General features: G+C 41.0%; 1 protein-coding gene across 1 annotated transcript; it reads left to right on the top strand.

The window, feature by feature from the left end:
* Window positions 1–311: 311 nt before the first annotated feature.
* Window positions 312–18,069, top strand: LOC309409480 (galanin receptor type 1-like; the record flags this gene model as incomplete). Its single annotated transcript, XM_082005639.1, is given in 6 exon segments — window positions 312–1,019; window positions 2,658–2,727; window positions 17,758–17,800; window positions 17,802–17,822; window positions 17,824–18,008; window positions 18,011–18,069. Coding segments are annotated over 6 exon segments (1,086 nt in total).
* Window positions 18,070–19,030: the final 961 nt, after the last annotated feature.

Genomic DNA, 19,030 nt, shown 5'->3' with positions numbered 1-19,030 from the left:
CAGCCCTTCTGGCACAGACTTTTCCCCAGCCAGGAGAGCTTCTCCAGCAGCAACCGCCAAACCTGCAGTCACCCCCTGGATGAGAAAATTCCTCAACCGCCTTTTTTGCCAGTTCCTGGAATAATCTGCACCAGAGACAGACAGAGCTTGGAAGAACCATCTGAAGAAAATTGCTCCCCAAAGGAAAGACACAGAGCATTGGAAAACCCAAGCATTCAGCCTCAGGCCACCACTAACACACACAGACCTTCCTGGTAGCAGTCAGGGCTACAAGCGACTGCACCCTGCCATCCAGCCTGCAGCCTGGCTCCATGGAGGAGCAGGAAGACAACTTTGTGCTTTCCCTCAGAGCCAACACCAGCAAGTGCAGCCTTGAGACTAACCAAACGCAGACCCCAACATGCTGGTCAGGAGCAACCAGGGGTGGCCCAGAGGTGGTGATTGTACCGGTGCTTTTTGGGTTGATTTTCCTCCTGGGAATGGTGGGAAACACATTGGTGTTGGTTGTTTTGGGGCATCTCTGGCCTGGGGGACGCCCATCGCACAGTGCTACCAACATCTTCATCCTGAACTTGAGCATTGCAGACTTCTCCTTTCTGCTCTTCTGCGTCCCCTTCCAGGCCACCATCTACTCCCTGCCAGAGCAGATCTTCGGTGCCTTCTTTTGCAAGTGGGTTCGCTACTTAGCCATGGCAACAATGCTGGTCAGCATCTTTACTCTGGTGGCTATGTCTGTGGACAGATACATTGCTGTGGTCCATGCCAAGCGTTCACCCTGCATCCGCAGCAAACGCAACGCTAGCCTCGGAGTCAGTGTCATTTGGCTGCTGTCTCTACTCATCGCCATCCCTGTAGCCCAGCACCAGGCCCTCATGAGTGGTCATGAGCTAGCACCCAACAGCTCCTTCTGCTGGGACCACTGGGCAGATGGTTCAATAGCCAAGAAGATGTACAAGATTACCATCCTGCTGGTGGGATACCTCCTGCCCGTGGTGCTCATCACCTGTTGCTATGCCAAGGTGGGTGAGAGGGATGCGAGTAAGGTTTAAATGGAGGGAAAGATCACTCCCAGACTCTTGTTGGCTTGGATGTGCACACTCAAGCTACCCAGCCAACAACTGACAGATCCAATCCCTTCCATATTCTCTCCTGGTACAGAATACTTCTCTGAGGCAGGGGGAGGGAAGGAATACAGAGAGTGAAATTATACCATCTCACAAAAAGGATCACAACTGCTAAGTTGGTACCCAGCCTGACACCCAAATCCCCTAAGGACTCTTGCTGCTTTTCCTATTTTTCAGTTTGTTCCCTCTTGATAATAAATGTTTGTTCCTGGCAAGAGGAAAAACCCATGGAGGGAGAAACTATGCAGAGAGTCTACAGAAATAGTATTAGATAAAGACATCACCCCAATTTCTTCAATTTCTTTTTTTTTTTTTCGACACAAAGCTCAGACACTGTGTCTTGCAACAAAGACTTGCAAAAAGAGATCTTAGGATCAGAGTTTTATTCAGCAAGAAATAGCTTTTCTTCTTCTTAAGGATTGTTATCACTTTAATTTTTTGTTTCCCCTTACTGATCTTTAGCATGTTTGAGACTGATAATAAGCCTATGAGTTGTGCTAGCATGCAGAATAAGTTTTCTGTGAATTTTGAATTAATAACCTATTGTGCAGGGACTGCCAGGGACTGGACTTCTTTGTCACTAATCAGTTGCAGATCTACCCTCTTGGGGGAGGGAAAAAAAAAAAAAAAAAAGACAACGTTTTCCTGGAATTTAAGTTCATGTCTGTTCAATTAAAAGCAACATTATTTTCAATACTAATCTGTTCTGCTATCATCAGTACTAAGAACAGGATGCTGCACTTAGATTTAAGCTATAAATCTCTAAAACTCAGGCCTTGCTTGTCACAAAAAGAAAGAGCCACTAGAGGTCTTAACTCCTGTCACTGTAGCTCCAGCTGTTTGTTCCCTCACTGCCCTAAGTGATGCAGCAGCAACTGCAAGGTGAGCTGCATTTAACAGAGGCTTCTCATTAATTGCTTTAGAAAATTCAGTCTGTTAGCTCCAAAGACAAAAAGTATACATATTGCCAGGTTACTGCTGTGCTGTAATCAGGTTTCAAAAGCTTGATCTAGATGTTGTTAACTGATAATTTCCCTACAGTGCTCTCTAACATTTCTTATGACTCTCCCTCTAAAAGGAAAACCCACTCCAACTGCCCCGTTTGTTAGTGCTGCATTCAGGAGCAGCAGGACAGTCACACTGCGATACTGTACTGGCAACCTGCTCTCTGCCTTTGTATATAATCAACCTAGAGAATAAATGTAGATAATTTGAGGCACAATCTAAAATTCAAAATCCATGGAAAGACTCCTGTGGATTTCAGCATAGTGCCAGCTGAGCTCTTAATATATGCTGAACTTGGAAGCATAGTGGTTTTGCAAAGCGGCAAATGCTTTTTCCAAACCTTGTTTCTCAAAGGAGAAAGAACTGTAGAGGGCTTAGAATTAAAAGTGTCAAAATATCAAATTCAGCTTTGGTTCAAGTCATGCTAAAACAATTCTTTTAATTTTTGGTGCTTGTACAAGAAGATCAAATACTAATATACACAATTCAATTTCCTATTCAATATATTGCTCCTTTTTCCCCCCCAAGGTTCTGTATCATCTCCATACAAAAGTAAAGAACATTTCCAAGAAGTCAGAGAGATCAAAGAAGAAGATAAGTATCTTTGGTTTAATCTGTACACTGACTATAATATAATAGATATGTTAGGTTTCTGAAATAACCAACAGCCTTTTCAAGCTCCACTCACATACTGAAATGTCATTCATGTACCAGTCTTTCAGCTCAGGTCCAGAATTCACGCTGACAGTTTGTTCTATCTTTATAGACACAGTACATAATGATGCTATTATTGAAATGCTATATTGATCTCTATATACAGGCCAGCTGGGCTGCATTTTGATTTATTGTGCTATAATAGAATCCCACAAATACTGTATTTTTATATTGGCAGCCAGTAAGATACTCAGACTATAAAAATATCTAGGTGTTTTGAGTATACCTCACCAAGCTAAAAGGAAAATACATGAAGAACCCTGAAACTGAAGTACTTCAGTTTTGCTGCAGTTTGCATTTAAGATCTTTCTTAGGATTGGGTTTGCATTTAAGATCTTTCTTAGGATTGGGTTTGCATCTAAGTAGGTGGTGGATTCAGATCCTGGTTTGATCCCTCTGCAAGCCAAAGAACAGGGTTGTCCCTGGCTCAAACTATAAGAAATAAGCGGAACTGCAAGTATTTACTGAGAAAAATGTTAAGGATAGATTTTTTTTTTTTCCCTTCTAAGAATCTTAGGGTGACTAAGCCATAATTAACAGAAGTTTTCAGGTAGCAAAACTCACCAACTTCAGTGATGCAACATCAGATTTACCTGACATGAAAGGGGAAAATGCTATTTCACTCAGAATTGTTGAGTGTGCAGTGGTAAGTGAAACTGTAGACTATCTGGTTAGTGAAAGACAGGAAATAATGGAGTATTATCATTAATGGGACAGTCAGGTCACAGTCTGTGCCAGCAGCACAGCAACTGTACAACTCAAATTAGCAGTGTGTGCACCTCCGAGCAGATGTGACAGCCAGTGGAGATGAGTAGGGAATGCTTTGATTTGCTCTCAGCTGATGCACTGGCCAGTTTGAGCAGCTACCTGCCACATTAGAGCAGCCCTACAAGATGTTGCCAGGATGCTATGACAAAAAAAATGAGGGTCATTACAGAAAACATTTGATTGAAAAGGGTGCAACATACAGAAATCAAAGCTTTGACGTGACTCCAGTAAAGAGAGGCAGACACTGGTACCACAGCTGCAACAAGCTACAGATGTTTTGAAACATGGAGCCACTTCTGGGCATGACAAGTTGCATCCAGTGATTTATTCACCAGCATTACAGGACCCCCCTGAAAATCTAGATCACTTACAAAATGAGGAATTCAGGATATTAGATTTTCAGCATGCTGCAGCTATACCTCATAATAACCTGAGCCAGTACCTCTACTGATTTCTCTTTCACTGAAGAGAATTACTGAAATGGAGACAAAAAGGTAGATCCCTAAACATAACATAGCCGTCTGTTCCTTATCTCAGTAAGAAACCAATCTCAGTAGGTTAATGTTCTATATGCAACTAAGGTATCACAGAAAAATGTACACTTCTCATCAACATAGATGTCTTCATGATCAACCTTTTCAGTAAAAAGCAGAGGTATGTTAGGAGGTTAACTGTGCACTTTAGCAGCTGCAGTAGCATCTCAAACAAAACTTAAGGGTTTTTAATACAAAAATAATATTATCGTTCAGGTGCATCCTCTGCAATATTGTGCTACAGTTTTAATGGTCTGATCTGTGCTGCTTCTAGTTGATTTAGAGCCGTTGCAGAGAATTTGCCAGTCCTTTATGCCTATGAATCCTGACCAGATTTAACTATTGATTCTATTTAGTTTCTACTGGTTCATTACATTCACTAACATACACTCAGTTTTGTTGGTAATATGAGTATCAATCCATAATTGGTCTTGCACCTACACTACCTGTAAGGATAGAACTCAACTGGTATTTGCAATATTACCTCGTACAAGATGACTATAGAAGTTATAATACACCACACACGGTATTTTCTTGATGGGAGTTACTTTCCCTTTCCCCTTTTCATTTTTGATCATGTCTTCTGTGTTCAGTTGCCAAGTTCATAAATAAGTTCACAAGTAAGCATAAAGCCTCACAAATACCACTTTGTTCATCCGCTTGTTCCTGAACCTTATTGAGATTAATATTATTATTCCAGCTCAACGTTCTTCTAATCACCTTTTCTAAGCCAACAAATTATGTACGAATTAGCTGCTGTGTATTGTCTGCTGCAGGAACACCACCAGACCTAGATGAAACAGACTACGTTGAAGAACACCCGGTCTTATTTTGCCTATTGACTTTCTGATGAACACTGATGCTGCCACAGATACACTCTCAATTAAAATTTGAGAACCATTTCTGGGCAGATAGTGCAGAAAGCACAGTCAAGAATCTTGTGTGCTTAACAGCTACCATGAGAAAGGGCAACCCAGATCTGTTGACAATTTTGTTCATGTAAAATACAGCAAATAAAAGTGCTAAGAAGCACTGTTGTTTTGCATAGAACAATTTAATGACTTCACGAGTTGCTTTAGGTCTCAAAATCACCAACAAATCCCTAAACAGTTTGGTTGGTTTAAATTCCACTCCTGTCTTTCCTTACCTATGTATGAGTGGCACACTACCCATGACTTTGAAGAGAGTGCTACCAACAGTCAAAAATTACTGCTTTCATTTTCCCATAAAGCAGTAAGCTACAGAATTTCATTTATGACACTCGTTATCTGCACTGTTTTCAGATTTGACCTGTAGAGTTACATGAAAAAGCAGATCTACAGTTTCTTCAGTTTTGACTTTCCTGATTCAATGGGCCTAAGAGGACCAATCTTAAAAAAAAAAACCTTTGACTTCACCTGTTCAAACAAGTTAATGGTACAGCACTTCTTCCTCCCTCCCCTCAAGTATTTCCCTGGCCATAATCCTGGAATGTGCAGTAGCAATTCTTGCTCAACTTGGCACAGTTAGGCCTAATTAAATAGGTGATACTTTCAGATGAAAGAAAAATCACATACATGCCTCTATACACAGACATCATCTTCTACAATTTATTTTCTTCCAGCACTTTCTGTGTAGAAATTGCTCACCTAGCCTTTCTGCAGGCCAAACGGCATCTTTAGTGTACCTACCTCAAGTATTTTATTTCAACAACTTCTCTTAGCACTTTATAAGGAGTGTTTTTTGTGTATGTTGCAGACACATTCAATTCCTGCATATGCATTCAAAGTATACTCAAAACACATTGAGTGTTAATCATTTAAAGCAGATCTTCTTAAGAACACATTATAGCCTAATAGGAAATTCATATGTGCATGTCAGTTCTGTTAAATTAGCTTCCTTCATATGTACTTAATTGGTCTATTAGTGACAAGTAGTTTTGTTTGGGTTTAATTCATAAACTTCAGAGATTAAGTGAATAGCTTTTGCTTATTTTGCTCAAAGACGCTTGACAAACGAATCTCTCTCCACGTTTGAAAGGTTAATTTAGCATATGTAGAATACCTAGCTTATTCCGAAATATGTGGGTGACTTCAGTGGCTAAACCCTAATCGTCTTGATCTATCAAAAAAAAGTGTAATACAACAGCAAAGTCTTCCAGTATGAGGTGATAAAATGATCTGATTCACATCTGTTAATTCACAGTGTGTATCTTGACCACACCGATACAGAAAACAAAGTGTCATACTGGTACAAAAGAGTACGGTATGGAATTATGACCACTCAGTTCCTACTTTATTCCTATAATTTCAAGAAAACAGGACACTTGAGCTATTATCCTCCTCCCACCCCTCAGGGAGGGGGTTTTGGGTTTGGTCTGTTTGGGTGGGGGTTTTTTGTGTGTGTTTGGTTTGTGGGTTTGGGGTTGGTTGTTTTTTTGTTGTTTTAACAGAGAAGCAGTAAATTTTGCAAACAGCTGTTTGTTCAGATCTCACTATGTTCATCTGGGATACCTAGATGAGTAAAGGTCTCAAAAGAATCAAATTGCAGACTCAGTGTCTTTGTTGGACATGATTTTCCAGTGAAATGCTTGCCTGTATTACCGCTGCAAACAATTTGTTGTGCCTTTCAGAATTCCAGAAACTATAGTATCTCTTATGCTTGGTGCTATACAGACTCCTCAATATACAACACTTCCAAGCTAAAACATAGTTAAGAAATGACGCAAATGGCACAGAGCTTAGGGAAGGGACTTTCCATAAACAGCATTCCACATGCTGGCTGAAAACACATTGCTATTGTTCTCCATTATAGGCTGCTCCTAAAAAAACCCAGTAATATTGGGTAAGATTTTTAAAAATGTCATGACTTATTTCTGGGTCTATAGCTTTCATTAACCTTGTTAGAGTCTTAATAGAATACCATTCCCTCCACCCCCCAAATCCTGTAAACACTGGTAACAGGCAGAAGAGACATCATGCTAATTCACATAGTTTCAGCTACAGAACACAGAAATGCATGCAGTAAGAAAGAAGTATTACAGGGACAGATCCAAATTCAAGCCACCTGAAACACCATAGAGGAGCCGGTATTTTATCTGCTATTAGTACATCCTGTAAATCTGAAAACAGCAAGTGGATGTTTTGAATGAAAACATGAGAATCTGGATGAGGCCAACATTTACAGAACAAGTGAGACAGACTGCTACACGCAGACCTAGGGCATTTTCTAAAAAGATGATGATAGCATGGCCAAATGAACAGTCCCAGCGTTGTGCGAGTATATGCCTGACTTTCTTAGTTCCATTGCTGTAGCAAATAAAGCAAAATAGTACTGGATTTAACAGAATCTGACCATGTGAAGTATATTACTGGAGCCCAGATACTTGGTACTGTAGCTCAACCTCTCTCTTTAAAGATCATATTGTAGTAGTAATTTGTATCAATGCCTTTAAAAAAAAAAAAAAAAAGCGCTTTTTAAAAAATAAATCAAACCCACAGAAGCAAAGCTTAGTGAATTACAGTACTATAAATTTGTTATTCTAAATACTCTCTTGATTGTTTTCTCTACCACTTCTTTCTGCCTTTTTCTGGCACAGCATGGTTATGCAGTGGTTGCCCCCACAGCACTATGCTCTGCCTTCTGTACAGGCTTACCTGGTGTGTGCTGTCTGCACCCAGCAGACGAGCACCAGCTGCCCAGGGACTGAGCTGAGGTGCACACGCAGACAAGCGTGCCTACTGTCTGGTACCCGGAAACAAAACCCTGTTAAAAGTTAAAAAAATTCGAAGTTTTTTAGCTATCTGCACAATTAAGAGCAGCTCTGACACATACACCTAAAACAGAGTGGCACTGCCACACAATTTCCCCTCAAGGGAACCTTATCAAAAAGTTCCCAGAGGACACTGATATACGAAGCATCTTCTCTAAATGAGTCTTAAATGCCAGGCTTCACTTCAGCAGGCAGGATCTGACCACACTGCTGTTGCCTCCCACACAACATTGCCACAAGATATACCAGCGTGGATTTCATTCTGAGCATGGTGTTTGCAAAGTCACCTTTCCCTTCTCTTCCATTATTTGTGATCTTTCTGCTGTCTACCTGTCATGGTTTAGCCCCAGCCGGCAACTAAGCACCATGCAGCCACTCACTCACTCCCCCATGGTGGGACGGGGAGAGAATTGGAAGAGTAAAAGTGAAGAAACTCATGGTTTGAGATAAAGACAATTTAATAAGTAAAGCAAAAGCCGTGCACGCAAGCAAAGCAAAACAAGGAATCCATTCACCACTCCCCATCAGCAGGCAGGTGTTCAGCCATCTTCAGGGAAGCAGGGCTTGATCAGCGTAATGGTTTCTTGGGAAGACAGACGCCATAACTCTGAACGTCCCTCCACCCCTTCCTCCTCCTTCATCCCAGCTTTCTATACTGAGCATGACGTCATATGGTATGGAATATCTCTTTGGCCAGCCTGGGTCAGCTGTCCTGGCTGTGTCCCCTCCCAGCTTCCCGTGCACCCCCGGTCTGCTTGCTAGCAGGCCAGCACGAGAAGCTGGACTGTCCTTGACTGCTTAGCAACAACTCAAAACATCAGCACGTTATCAACATTTTCTCATCCCACATCCAAAACACAGTCTCACACTAGCTTCTGTGAAGAAAATTAACTCTACCCTGGCTGAAACCAGGACATTGTCCCATTTCCCCACAATATCATACTGAAAGTGTACGTTATTTGAAGGTACGTAGATACTAGAAGGACAGACAGGAGAGCCCTGTTTTCTAAGGCCAACCTACTTGTGGGCAATGTTTAGATACATGATTGTAAACTTAATTACAAACACATTTTGTTTGAATGGGCCCAGTTTATGAGTAACCCAGAGAGCTCTGACAGTCACTCCCTCCAAGTCAGTGTTCAAACACTCTCTGAAAAGAACAAGTTTGTCTTTAATAGAATCCTACAGATGGCTATCTTCCAGGCACACACATCACAAAAAAAAAGGTTTTTTGCTTGGATTGCAGTTTGTAAGCTTTTAAATTCCAGCATGACTATGTTCAAACTACAGCAGCTTTTTCAATTTATGTACACTTGAAACTTTGCGAAAACTTCTCTTGCACAAAGTTTGTTGCATCCTGACTTCATAGTCCATTATCAGAAGGGTTTGACCTCTGATTCAGATTCCTGCTTTGCAAATTTTTGTATATGCTCGCCATCTACACGTCAATGTTGGACATGCTCAATTTAATATGCTTTTCCAGTTATATGGATTATTTGTGCATTAGATCAAGGAAGAAGCTTAGGACTTTTTGCAAGCTTAGGCTGAAATTCTGCATGATGAAAAAAGGCTGTGCTTGCAGACGAGATACATAACTGTGTGTTTCCCCATTTAATGCCATACTAGCTGCACAAGTTTGCCAACCTTAAAATTGAGATGGTTGTAATGCTGCAGCATTCTCCTTTGCAGTTTTCAATAATCGTGTCTTGAGGCCAGCCAGAAAGACCACATGCTAAGAAATCTTGTGCACCTCTTTATCACATATAAAGTAAAGTATATTTCCGTTCTGTTACTTCCTTTCTGCATTATGCAGAGTAAAGCAAGTCTATAATTTGGCTCCAAAGAAAGTTAACAATTCCATGTCTGACAGTGTTGAAAAGCATTTCATAAGAGCCCAGCCCCAGGAATTCTGAACGTACATCTGCAGTAAATAAGATGATTTAACAATGGAAGTTAATGCAAACCAAAGTCTATTCTGATCATAAAATGTCCCTGTGGTGTTTTACTGGCCTCTGGAGCACACCAGAGTTCCTCAATGTTTACTCAGTTTTGTCCTGTACTTCTTTGAAGAACAAATAACAAGACTTGCAAGTTGAACAATCTAAAATGCTTTTTCAAGTTTAAGAATGTTTCTGGGGATGTGAATTTCACAGCTATTTTGCAAGCTCCCTTGAAAGGACAGTAGGAGTTGTAGAACCTTGTGGCCAAAAGCTCCAGTTAACAGACCAGTTGAGCCATGTAAAGCTATCAAATTAGTACTATGCTTTTCTATTGTTTAGCTACAATAGAAAGGCGAACGATGCTTACCTGGTGGGAGAGCAGTGTCTCTTGTTTGTTCTCTATTCCTTTCCTAAAGGATTTGCTTTTTTTTTTTTTAGATTTCCCCTCTTCTAGCTACTACTTGAGACTCAGGCTGTTCACAAAACTATCATAAGCCCAGGATCTTGCTCCAAAATTGCTCAAAGCAGTCAGTTCAAAGCACGTCTCTTTCTGTGAAGCTGATTGTTTTCCTCCTCAGCTCATGTATTCACAACCTTACATTTACCTACATGCAAATTAGCTGTTCACTGCTCCCAGAGCTAAGAAAACGCAAATATAGACAGAGCTGATTTGGGACGCTCCATGGAGCACTACAATTTGAAGGTCATAGAACAGCTTGAGGTAAAACATACAGAATTCCTTCAAGGTGGATGGTTATTCCTGAACCTCTTGGCCAAGAGAGGCAGACAAAGGTTGCACTGTAACTGCTTTCCTATATGCTGAACCAAGTCTTTGGCTTTCGTTCACACAAATAGAAGGTCTTCATGTAGACTTAATGAATGCAATGTTCAAGGCCTTGGCACTTAAACAACAGTAAGTACAAAAAAGGAGCATGGGAGATCCTGGGACCCATCCAGCAAAAAATATAGAAATCAGAAGAGAAATCCTGCAAGCTGTTTTGCTAACAAGAGCCTTGGGCAGCAGGCATAGAAAGCATCACTACCAATTAGTGGATAATAGGAATACCATAATACTCATAGGCATTTATGAATACAAAGCGAGTCAGTATTAAGGGCATTAACAGAGGAGATTAGTGACATAATCACAGAATGAGAGATGTGCAGATGAGCAGTTAGAACACTGCAAGCAAACTACTGGGAAGAGTCCACTCCTTAGCACACAATGCAAGTCGCCAAAATGAACTGATAACAACAGAAAATCTGTTTGCTTCAATGCCTCCTCTTCTTCATGACAGCCAACTGCCATCTCTGACTGAAAGAAAGAAAATACAGAACAATGAAAAAAAATACTTCCAGTGTGGTTTTCAGATGACTGAAGAGTAGGAGTACACTCAAGTGTTAAAAAAAAAAAAAAAAGGACCAGTGCTTCAGAAGTAATTAACAGATGCGTTTGCTCTGAAGCAGAGGAAGCTGCTACCCGACATTTAAGTTAGTTAAGAATAGGTATGGCCTTTTTTGAATCAGCTGTTTGAAACGTGCATTTATCACTAAGCTATAAGCATGTTTCTGGAGATAAAATTGTGCTTTGGGACCCTTCTGTTACAACTTCAGGGGTAGAAAGGAAAAGAATGTTTGCAAATGCATCAAGGGGGAGTCGGACTTGTAAACAAAGGAGAGAAGAACCTGGCACCTGCAGCGAATAGACAGTTTTCACCTTGCACATTGGCTTAAAGAGGGACTCGGAGCAAAGGGATGCTCTTGACTGATTTCTGTCTTCAGAAAATAGAGAATCCCAGAACCTAAAGGCACAAAAATTGTTTTCCTCAGGTGGTAAGTACCTCCAGCAGTACAGTGGTAGATTGTGCTAAGCCACATGTCCTTCCTGGGCACGAACACAGTGTACCTGCAGTATCTAAAAGCAAAAGCTTAGGGCACCATGGGTCACTACTTTTACTGTAGTGTAGGCTTGGCAAAAAGGTACAATATACAGAAAAGTCTGAAAGTCTATAGCTTACCCAAATCGAGTCGGGGGCAATCAAAACAAGCACCAATTGTCTCTCAAACTTCAGGGAAAAGGAGATGCAAGTTAGAGATGAGCATAACAAGAGAAAAGAATTTATCACTAGATCACATCATCAGATAGAAGTCCAGAGAAAAGTCCCGGCCCACACACAATGGTATGTTGTGAAGAAGCAGCACTAGCTAGAATAAGTCTGCCTTTGGAGTCACAGCAGAACACTCTTAATTGAAATTAGCTTTGGCGAGTAAGGGGAAGGAAGACCCAAAGTCCAAAACAAGTTCATTATATCCCCCATGCTCCCACAGAGCAGTGATAAAGGAAGGGTCAGTTGTTACTTGCTGATAAGACAGCATGGAAGAACAGGCATAAGCTTCTTTACGCTTCTTCCTTCAGAATCATAGAAGAGAAAAAAAACTTCCACCATATTCAGAAAAGAGCAGTTGTCTCACTAATGAAGCCCAGTGTTTCCGCAAGCTAGTGAGAACGTACTATTTAATAAAAACTTCACTGAATGTTCTTTCCCATTTCTGTGTGGCTGAGGTACACAGTACAAATGGATGGTCTGATCAGCTCTGAAAGAAGATGTGAAGCTAGCTGTCTCAAACTATGCCTACATCAGGAAAGTGACAAGCTCCCTACCTTTAGGCTGCTCTGTCCACTCTGTATTTTAATCTCAGGAATGTGTATTAATCTAACATATCAGGTAGTTTTGCCAAAAATAGTTAAGTCCATGGAATACTCAAAAGCATTACAGGGCAATCAATTTTGCCCTTGACAAGTTGCCTGACAAGTCGAGGCAGCTTCATTAGAAGCTTATGAAGGACACAAGCTCCACACACAGTTAAATGCTAAAGACTTAGTCATCCTCCAGAATGAGGCATCTCCCCAAAGGCGTTTTTAAACACATTTCCCATTGCTTTTTGAATGACAGGGGAATGTTAAAAGCAAGAAATAGCTCGTCCAGGGCTGGAAAAGAAAAAGAAAAAAATGGAAGGGAAAACAGACAAAGAAAAGCAGGAAAGCAAAAATGAAAGTCAGATCACCTATGAAGGTTAAAAAAAAGAATAAGCAAGTAAATTCTAGACAATCTGTGCATGCTTACTGTGGACCCACTGACCCTTCGGAGATGAACCAAGAAGGCTAGCATTAAGTGGGCACAGCTAGACCAACAGTAATCCATTAGCTGTGCAAATTACCACAGCCCACTGAACAAACTCAAACAGTACACAAGCTACTTGGATCAGTCCTCCACAGCTGGTCACAGTCTATATTAACATTAGTTTTAGCTACAACAAAGTTACCATGCTAAAAGCCAAACATAATGTTTTGTTTCAGTTTTCTCTATCTTAACTAGATATTCCCTAACTTGAAAAAACAGACATAAGTTCCATTTCCAAAATATGTTTCTCAAGTCATGCATAATGTATATTATTGCTCTAGTATTGTCTATGTTTTCCACTGGCAAAATCCCAAATAGCTGGACCTCAGAAACAGCTTTGTTCCAATATATAGCAACTGCAAACCCATTTTTTAATACTCACCCCTATGTTAAATGTGCTGTTTGTTATTTCAGAATAAAAGGGAAAAATAATCTAGGTATATAGCCCTTATTCAAAAGAACATTTTAGGGGTCCTCCTAGCCCCCTAATTCAAGCAGCAGGATGCTATGAAAGGTTGCCTCGATAACAAGCTGTCCTGGCTACTTGATACTGGTAGAGGGTAAAAAGGTAGCACCGTTATTGCTGGTGAAAGCTATCGATGGGACCGTTTATTAATAATTTCTTTAGGACCCATCATACCACAGTAGGCAAGCTAGACCCCACAAGACCACTAAGTCTAGGTCTTTCAGTTCCATCAACTTCTAATCATATCAGTATATTTTTAAGGACAGCGTCTGGTTCCCAGTGTGGCCAGTTTGAGGATGTTTGCGAGCTGATGTTCACTCACATGAGAACATGCTTTGTCACCTCATATGTCAGACAGCATTCTGGTAGGCGAAACAAGGAAGCACCTGAAGTATGCCAGGTACAGGATGAACCTACAGCTTATTGCCTTTCAAAATTAACACAGACTTGAGACACCTATATGACAGAAATCCTTTTTTTTACTTCTGTGCAGATAAGAGAAAACATTTGCCTACAACAGAAATCTTGATCTAATGCAATAACATCTTCCCAGAGAGGTTAACAGATTTAACTGGTTAATGTAGCTAAAACAAGTGAAGGTGTTACTTTTGGCTCACATCTAAACACATTTTTCCACTTCAATAACCATCTGTTTTTATGGCAGGAGATCATTGCTGCAGACCTATGTAAACAGGGCAAAGATGGTGCCTGTCCAACATAGAGAAAACTCTTTTTGATGCAGTTGATTTTTCTGCAGGGTTAAACAAGTAGAAGAAAAAGCAGTTGCCATGTAAAGCACCTTTTAGCCTTCTCCCACATTACTACCATCCCAGCAAGCAGAATATGCTTTAACATTTCAGTCTGATTCACTCAGGTATAAGATCAGATTAAATGTATTTTATAAATTATAATTAGAATTCTAGTGTGCCCTTACGTTCTGCAGGTTTTAATACTGTTACTTAGGAAGGTCAGCATAATGTGAAGGTCCTGATCCAACTCCAATTGTCTAGATAAAGTAAGCCCTATTAGGTATTTAATAAAGAACTGTATCTGAACACATAAGCACAGCAACTTCTTAGGGTTGCAAGCAGCTTTTGAATTATTTTGACATTAAAAAAATCAAAACAAAAGGTTTTAAAAGTTCTAAATAATCTTAGGAAACTTCAAGAGCTTTATAGGGCAGTTACTAAAGTGAAACAGAAGAACATGGAAGACAAACAGGTTTCCTGCAGTTTCACCCCATATCTCCAACACCTTTGAACAAGCCAGGTTATGAACATAAGACTTGTTTATAAATACTTTAGCAGCATCTCCCACTGTTCTCATGCATGAACTGCAATCAGTTGTTACCATCCCAGATGTAATGCACCAAGATCTAATCACCTTTTATTTTTTCTGCAATGACGTAACATCACTCCGCTCTTCCCTGGAGCATGCTGTCATTCCTCCATGCCGTCATCATCTCCAGAATGATCTTGGTAGTTAGTCTGCAATACAGAAGCCTTCTGTTAGCCAGTATACATTAAGGAACAAAACACCTAACTCAGTGATACAGGAAGACAGAAAAAAACATCACAAGAGTAGACTCTAGACAAGTGAAACTTCATTAAGAATTTGGAGAGCCTCTGACAAGGGAAAGGCTGCAAACACTCTGAGGAGAAGTATTTCAGTTGTACCACTACTGTATTTTAGGGCACCAGAGATTCCATCTAAGACATAATTCCTTAGGAAACCTTGCTTCATTAGTTCTGGTACTTATCATTTCCTTATTTTCCTCATATTACATTTCCAGCAAGGCCAAGCATATGCCGTAGAGAGGCAGACTTACTAAAACATGCTGCAACTTCCATGTCAATCAACGCACATAGCCACAGAGAGTACCAAGAGAGGAGCAAACGACCCATGAAATACCCAGTTTAATGGCAATCCCCCCCCCCCCCAAAATCTTCCTGAGTCCAGCTCTATCCAGCCACCTAAGTCACCACTGAAATACCACCTGCTTAATTTGGCAAGTCATGCTAACTGTGCAGTGCTGCAGAAAGATCAGAGAACATACAGAGGTTTTGATCTCTTAAAAGATCATTCCATCTTAGGTGTTTTGGTGTTAGATACATGTAAGCCTGATTCTTTATAACTTCTATTTATACATTTTAGCGTAACAGGTATTAGTGATAGAGTGCTTTAAAACAAGACACAAAATCCTGCAGATCTTCCCTAGCAGACAAAACTACTACTAGATTGTAGCCATTATAACCACTGATTAAATAAGGTTTTGTTCACTAGAAAATCCCTCTTCTAGGAAAGTAATTACACATTACTCATTTGAAATCATGCAAGTGAATTATGGACAGAAGCCTTGACCTAGACTAGTAAACCTTAAGGTGAATTGAAGCCTAAGTTTTAATTTTTCTCCATTGCTTTTCTGTTACTTGTAAAAAAATTCTCCTTAGGGGGAAGGATAGCATCGGCATATTTGCAAATTATTACATTTATTAAAATGACAAAATACAAATGAGAAACACTAAATACTAGAGTTGAAAAGCACACATTTTGCTGAGAATCAGGTGGGGGAAGAGGAGGGAAGTCATCTGCTGTGCATCTGCTACAGTACCCCAAAAAGGAGGGATTAAATACATTTGAAAATGCTCACCTTCCATTGCCATTAGTATTTGTGAAAACTCCTAAAGTCAGGTGGAATTAGACCTGCAAAAACATTAGGAAACGCTTTCAGGAGCCCCAAGTCAGCAACCTCTGAGCCTTGTTAGGTATTCACTGACTGCACTAGAAGTAGAAAGTGAGAGAAAAGCAACACCCTCAGCTGCCTTAAACTTGAAAAGAGAGGTCCCGCTCCCACAGGCCTCAGGGTCTTACAGAAAGGAAGTTGAAGTGACTTATAGTTTAAGTTTATTTACTGTAGCTTACAGTAAATGGAAGTCATTCTTCATCTTCTTCAAAGTCTTACAGGAAAAAAAAAAAAAATTAAAACAGCACTTTTGTTGTAACACACACCCTTAACTATACCAAGTTGAGGGGTTCTTGTTAAGAGAATGACTTTTTCAATAAAGACTGAGTTAATTTTTGGTATGCATCCTGCAGGTCACCTGAACATTAACTTCACAGCAATATTCATAGGGCAAGGGACTTTGCCTATGTTGGTGAGGATCTCCGCTTCAGGGACAGCAGACAGCTTGGACTCACAGACCCAAAACACAGGCACCTCAGTCTTCACCTTCCGTCCTCTCCCCACCCAGGCTCCTCACAGCCTGAGGCCCTCTCCCCAAGCTACTATTTCCCCTCCACAAAAGGAACAAAACCCAAAGAAACAGCCTGCTAAAATTCACACCAAACAGCTCTAACTACCTTTGGTCAAAGCTGCCTCTCCCTGCACCCTTCCCACCCTGGCAGCACCCAGCTACCCCGCCATGTTATTCCACCATCTTCCTCAACCCTCCCAAGGCACCGCCTCAGCCCTCGTTCCTCTTCCCCAGCCACAGCTATGAGGCTACCACAGCTGCAGCCAGAAGCTCACCTCATGTTAACCTTCATTTTGGATGGTGACTTCAGAGAACACTGTTTTCAGGAGAATTTTACCTCAGGTCAAGCTTTGGGGCTTACAAATGACAGCTCGCGAGGGTGGCTGGCCAGCCTAACTGGAGAGCAAGCGTTGCAGGGGCACACAGGCTGGGATCCCACAGGCACGGTGGGCCTCCCTCAGGTAATCATCTAGCTAGGAATATTTCTAACCAAAAGAGCACTGCATATTTAAAAAAAATAAATCCTCTATGCATTGTTTTTATTGGTTTCTCCCAAGGAGAAAGTAAGGAAGCTACTGGAAAAATCTTTCTCCTCAGGTCAGTCTGTGTTAGTCCTCTCGGTGGCAGCGTTTCCTTCCAGCCAGACTGTTTTTCCCCCCGGGTATTTTCAATAGCCTTAATGTTCCTCAGCCTCTAAATGTTAGGGAATTATTTCCACTCTTCCATGTAACATAGTTAGCATTACTTTTGCAGTCTCTGGGGTGTTTGAGGTTTTACGGGCATTATCTCCATTACCTATGGAGTTGTTTGCTTGAGGCAAAACCAGGCAATCCTTATTTTCCAGGGAGGAGGGTTGGTTTTTTTAGCATCTTTTTTCATATTGTCATAATTTGCCCACCTGGTAGTTGCCAGTGTTGCCTGTGTTATGCTGTCTTCCGTACTAATAGAGGAAGGCAAACTCACTCATACCACAGACTTGATCACTGTGACCATTCAATGTGCGATTCTGTCTTTTCCAGACAGCACAGACAGTGCTCCTTGTGGTCACCGTGTTCCTGCTCTCCTGGCCACATCATCACCATGTGGGCAGTTTGGGCAGTTTGCCCTGAACATCTCCTTCACCTTCCGCATCATGTCTCACTGCTTAGCCTACGGGAACTCCTGCATCAACCCTATCATTTACGCCTTCCTATCGGAAAACTTCCGCAAGGCCTGCCGGCAAGTCTTCACCTGCAAGTTCCTCCTGCGGCCAGTTCCCACTGAGAAACTGGTCAGAAGAGACATTCTCTCAGCACGGAGAACTTCTCTACCATGCACTTGACCACTAACATGTAAATCGGGCTCACAAATACCTTTCAGGAGGAAGAAGAGGGGAAAGGGTTCTGCCTGGGGAGAGCAGGTATACAGGTACATTTCAGGGAGTGGTGCAGCCTGCAAAAATGTGGACTTCATCAGATTACCAGAATGGTAGGAAGCATTTTTCCATCTGGCTGTTAGGAAGCTTGACACAGCTTGTCCTAGGGTACCTTGCTAGGCACTGGGCTATGTGCAACAGAAGTATCTCAATGCACTTGTAGTGCCCACAAGATAGAACTTGTATGCAGTTGTAGTCATGCCCATAAAGTCCAAAATAAGTTACACTGAAGGTAGAATATGGTCAGACAAAAAAAGAGCAGTTAATTAAGTGTGTAGACGGTCATTAGGATGTGAACAATGAGTGATGTAATGTTTCGACAGCACTGAAAAGCAGTTTGGGAAAAGTCAAAACTAAAAAGTCTTTGAATATGTCTTTTGTTTCTTAAACATATGCTACATATGTTTTAGCTTGCTAGCTGTGATAGGGTCTCTGAATCTCCTTGAAGGCTCTGCTATAGCATTTACCTATTGGGTAGTAAAACCTTTCACATGACATGTGTCAATGGTGTGGATGTCTGCATTTGGTGGCTCTGCATCAGCTTATATATCCCAGGGTTTGAATGCCTGTGTGCTCCTGAATGCAATTACTGCTGTTAATCACTGGCTCCAGTAATTGTCTCTCTGTAAGCAACAGTAAGAAAGTGGGAAAGAACTGTGGTTTTGTTTGAAAGTGATGATTACAAAAGGCTTTACTGGTAAATACAGTGGTCTCTGAGTATATCTACCCAAAGCTTTTAAATGGCCTCTTTAGTATAGGAATGTCAAAAGTTGGGAGTTTTGTTGTTTTTTTTTTTATAAACTGTTTTGATCAACAATCAGTTTAGAACATTTGTACTGAGATCAAGATTACCATATGTAAATACATAAAGTGCATATTACT

Source organism: Phaethon aethereus (assembly GCF_964289735.1).
Source record: "Phaethon aethereus genome assembly, chromosome: 13".
Taxonomy (NCBI): Eukaryota; Metazoa; Chordata; class Aves; order Phaethontiformes; family Phaethontidae; genus Phaethon; species Phaethon aethereus.
This window is presented reverse-complemented; position numbering and strand designations above follow the sequence as displayed.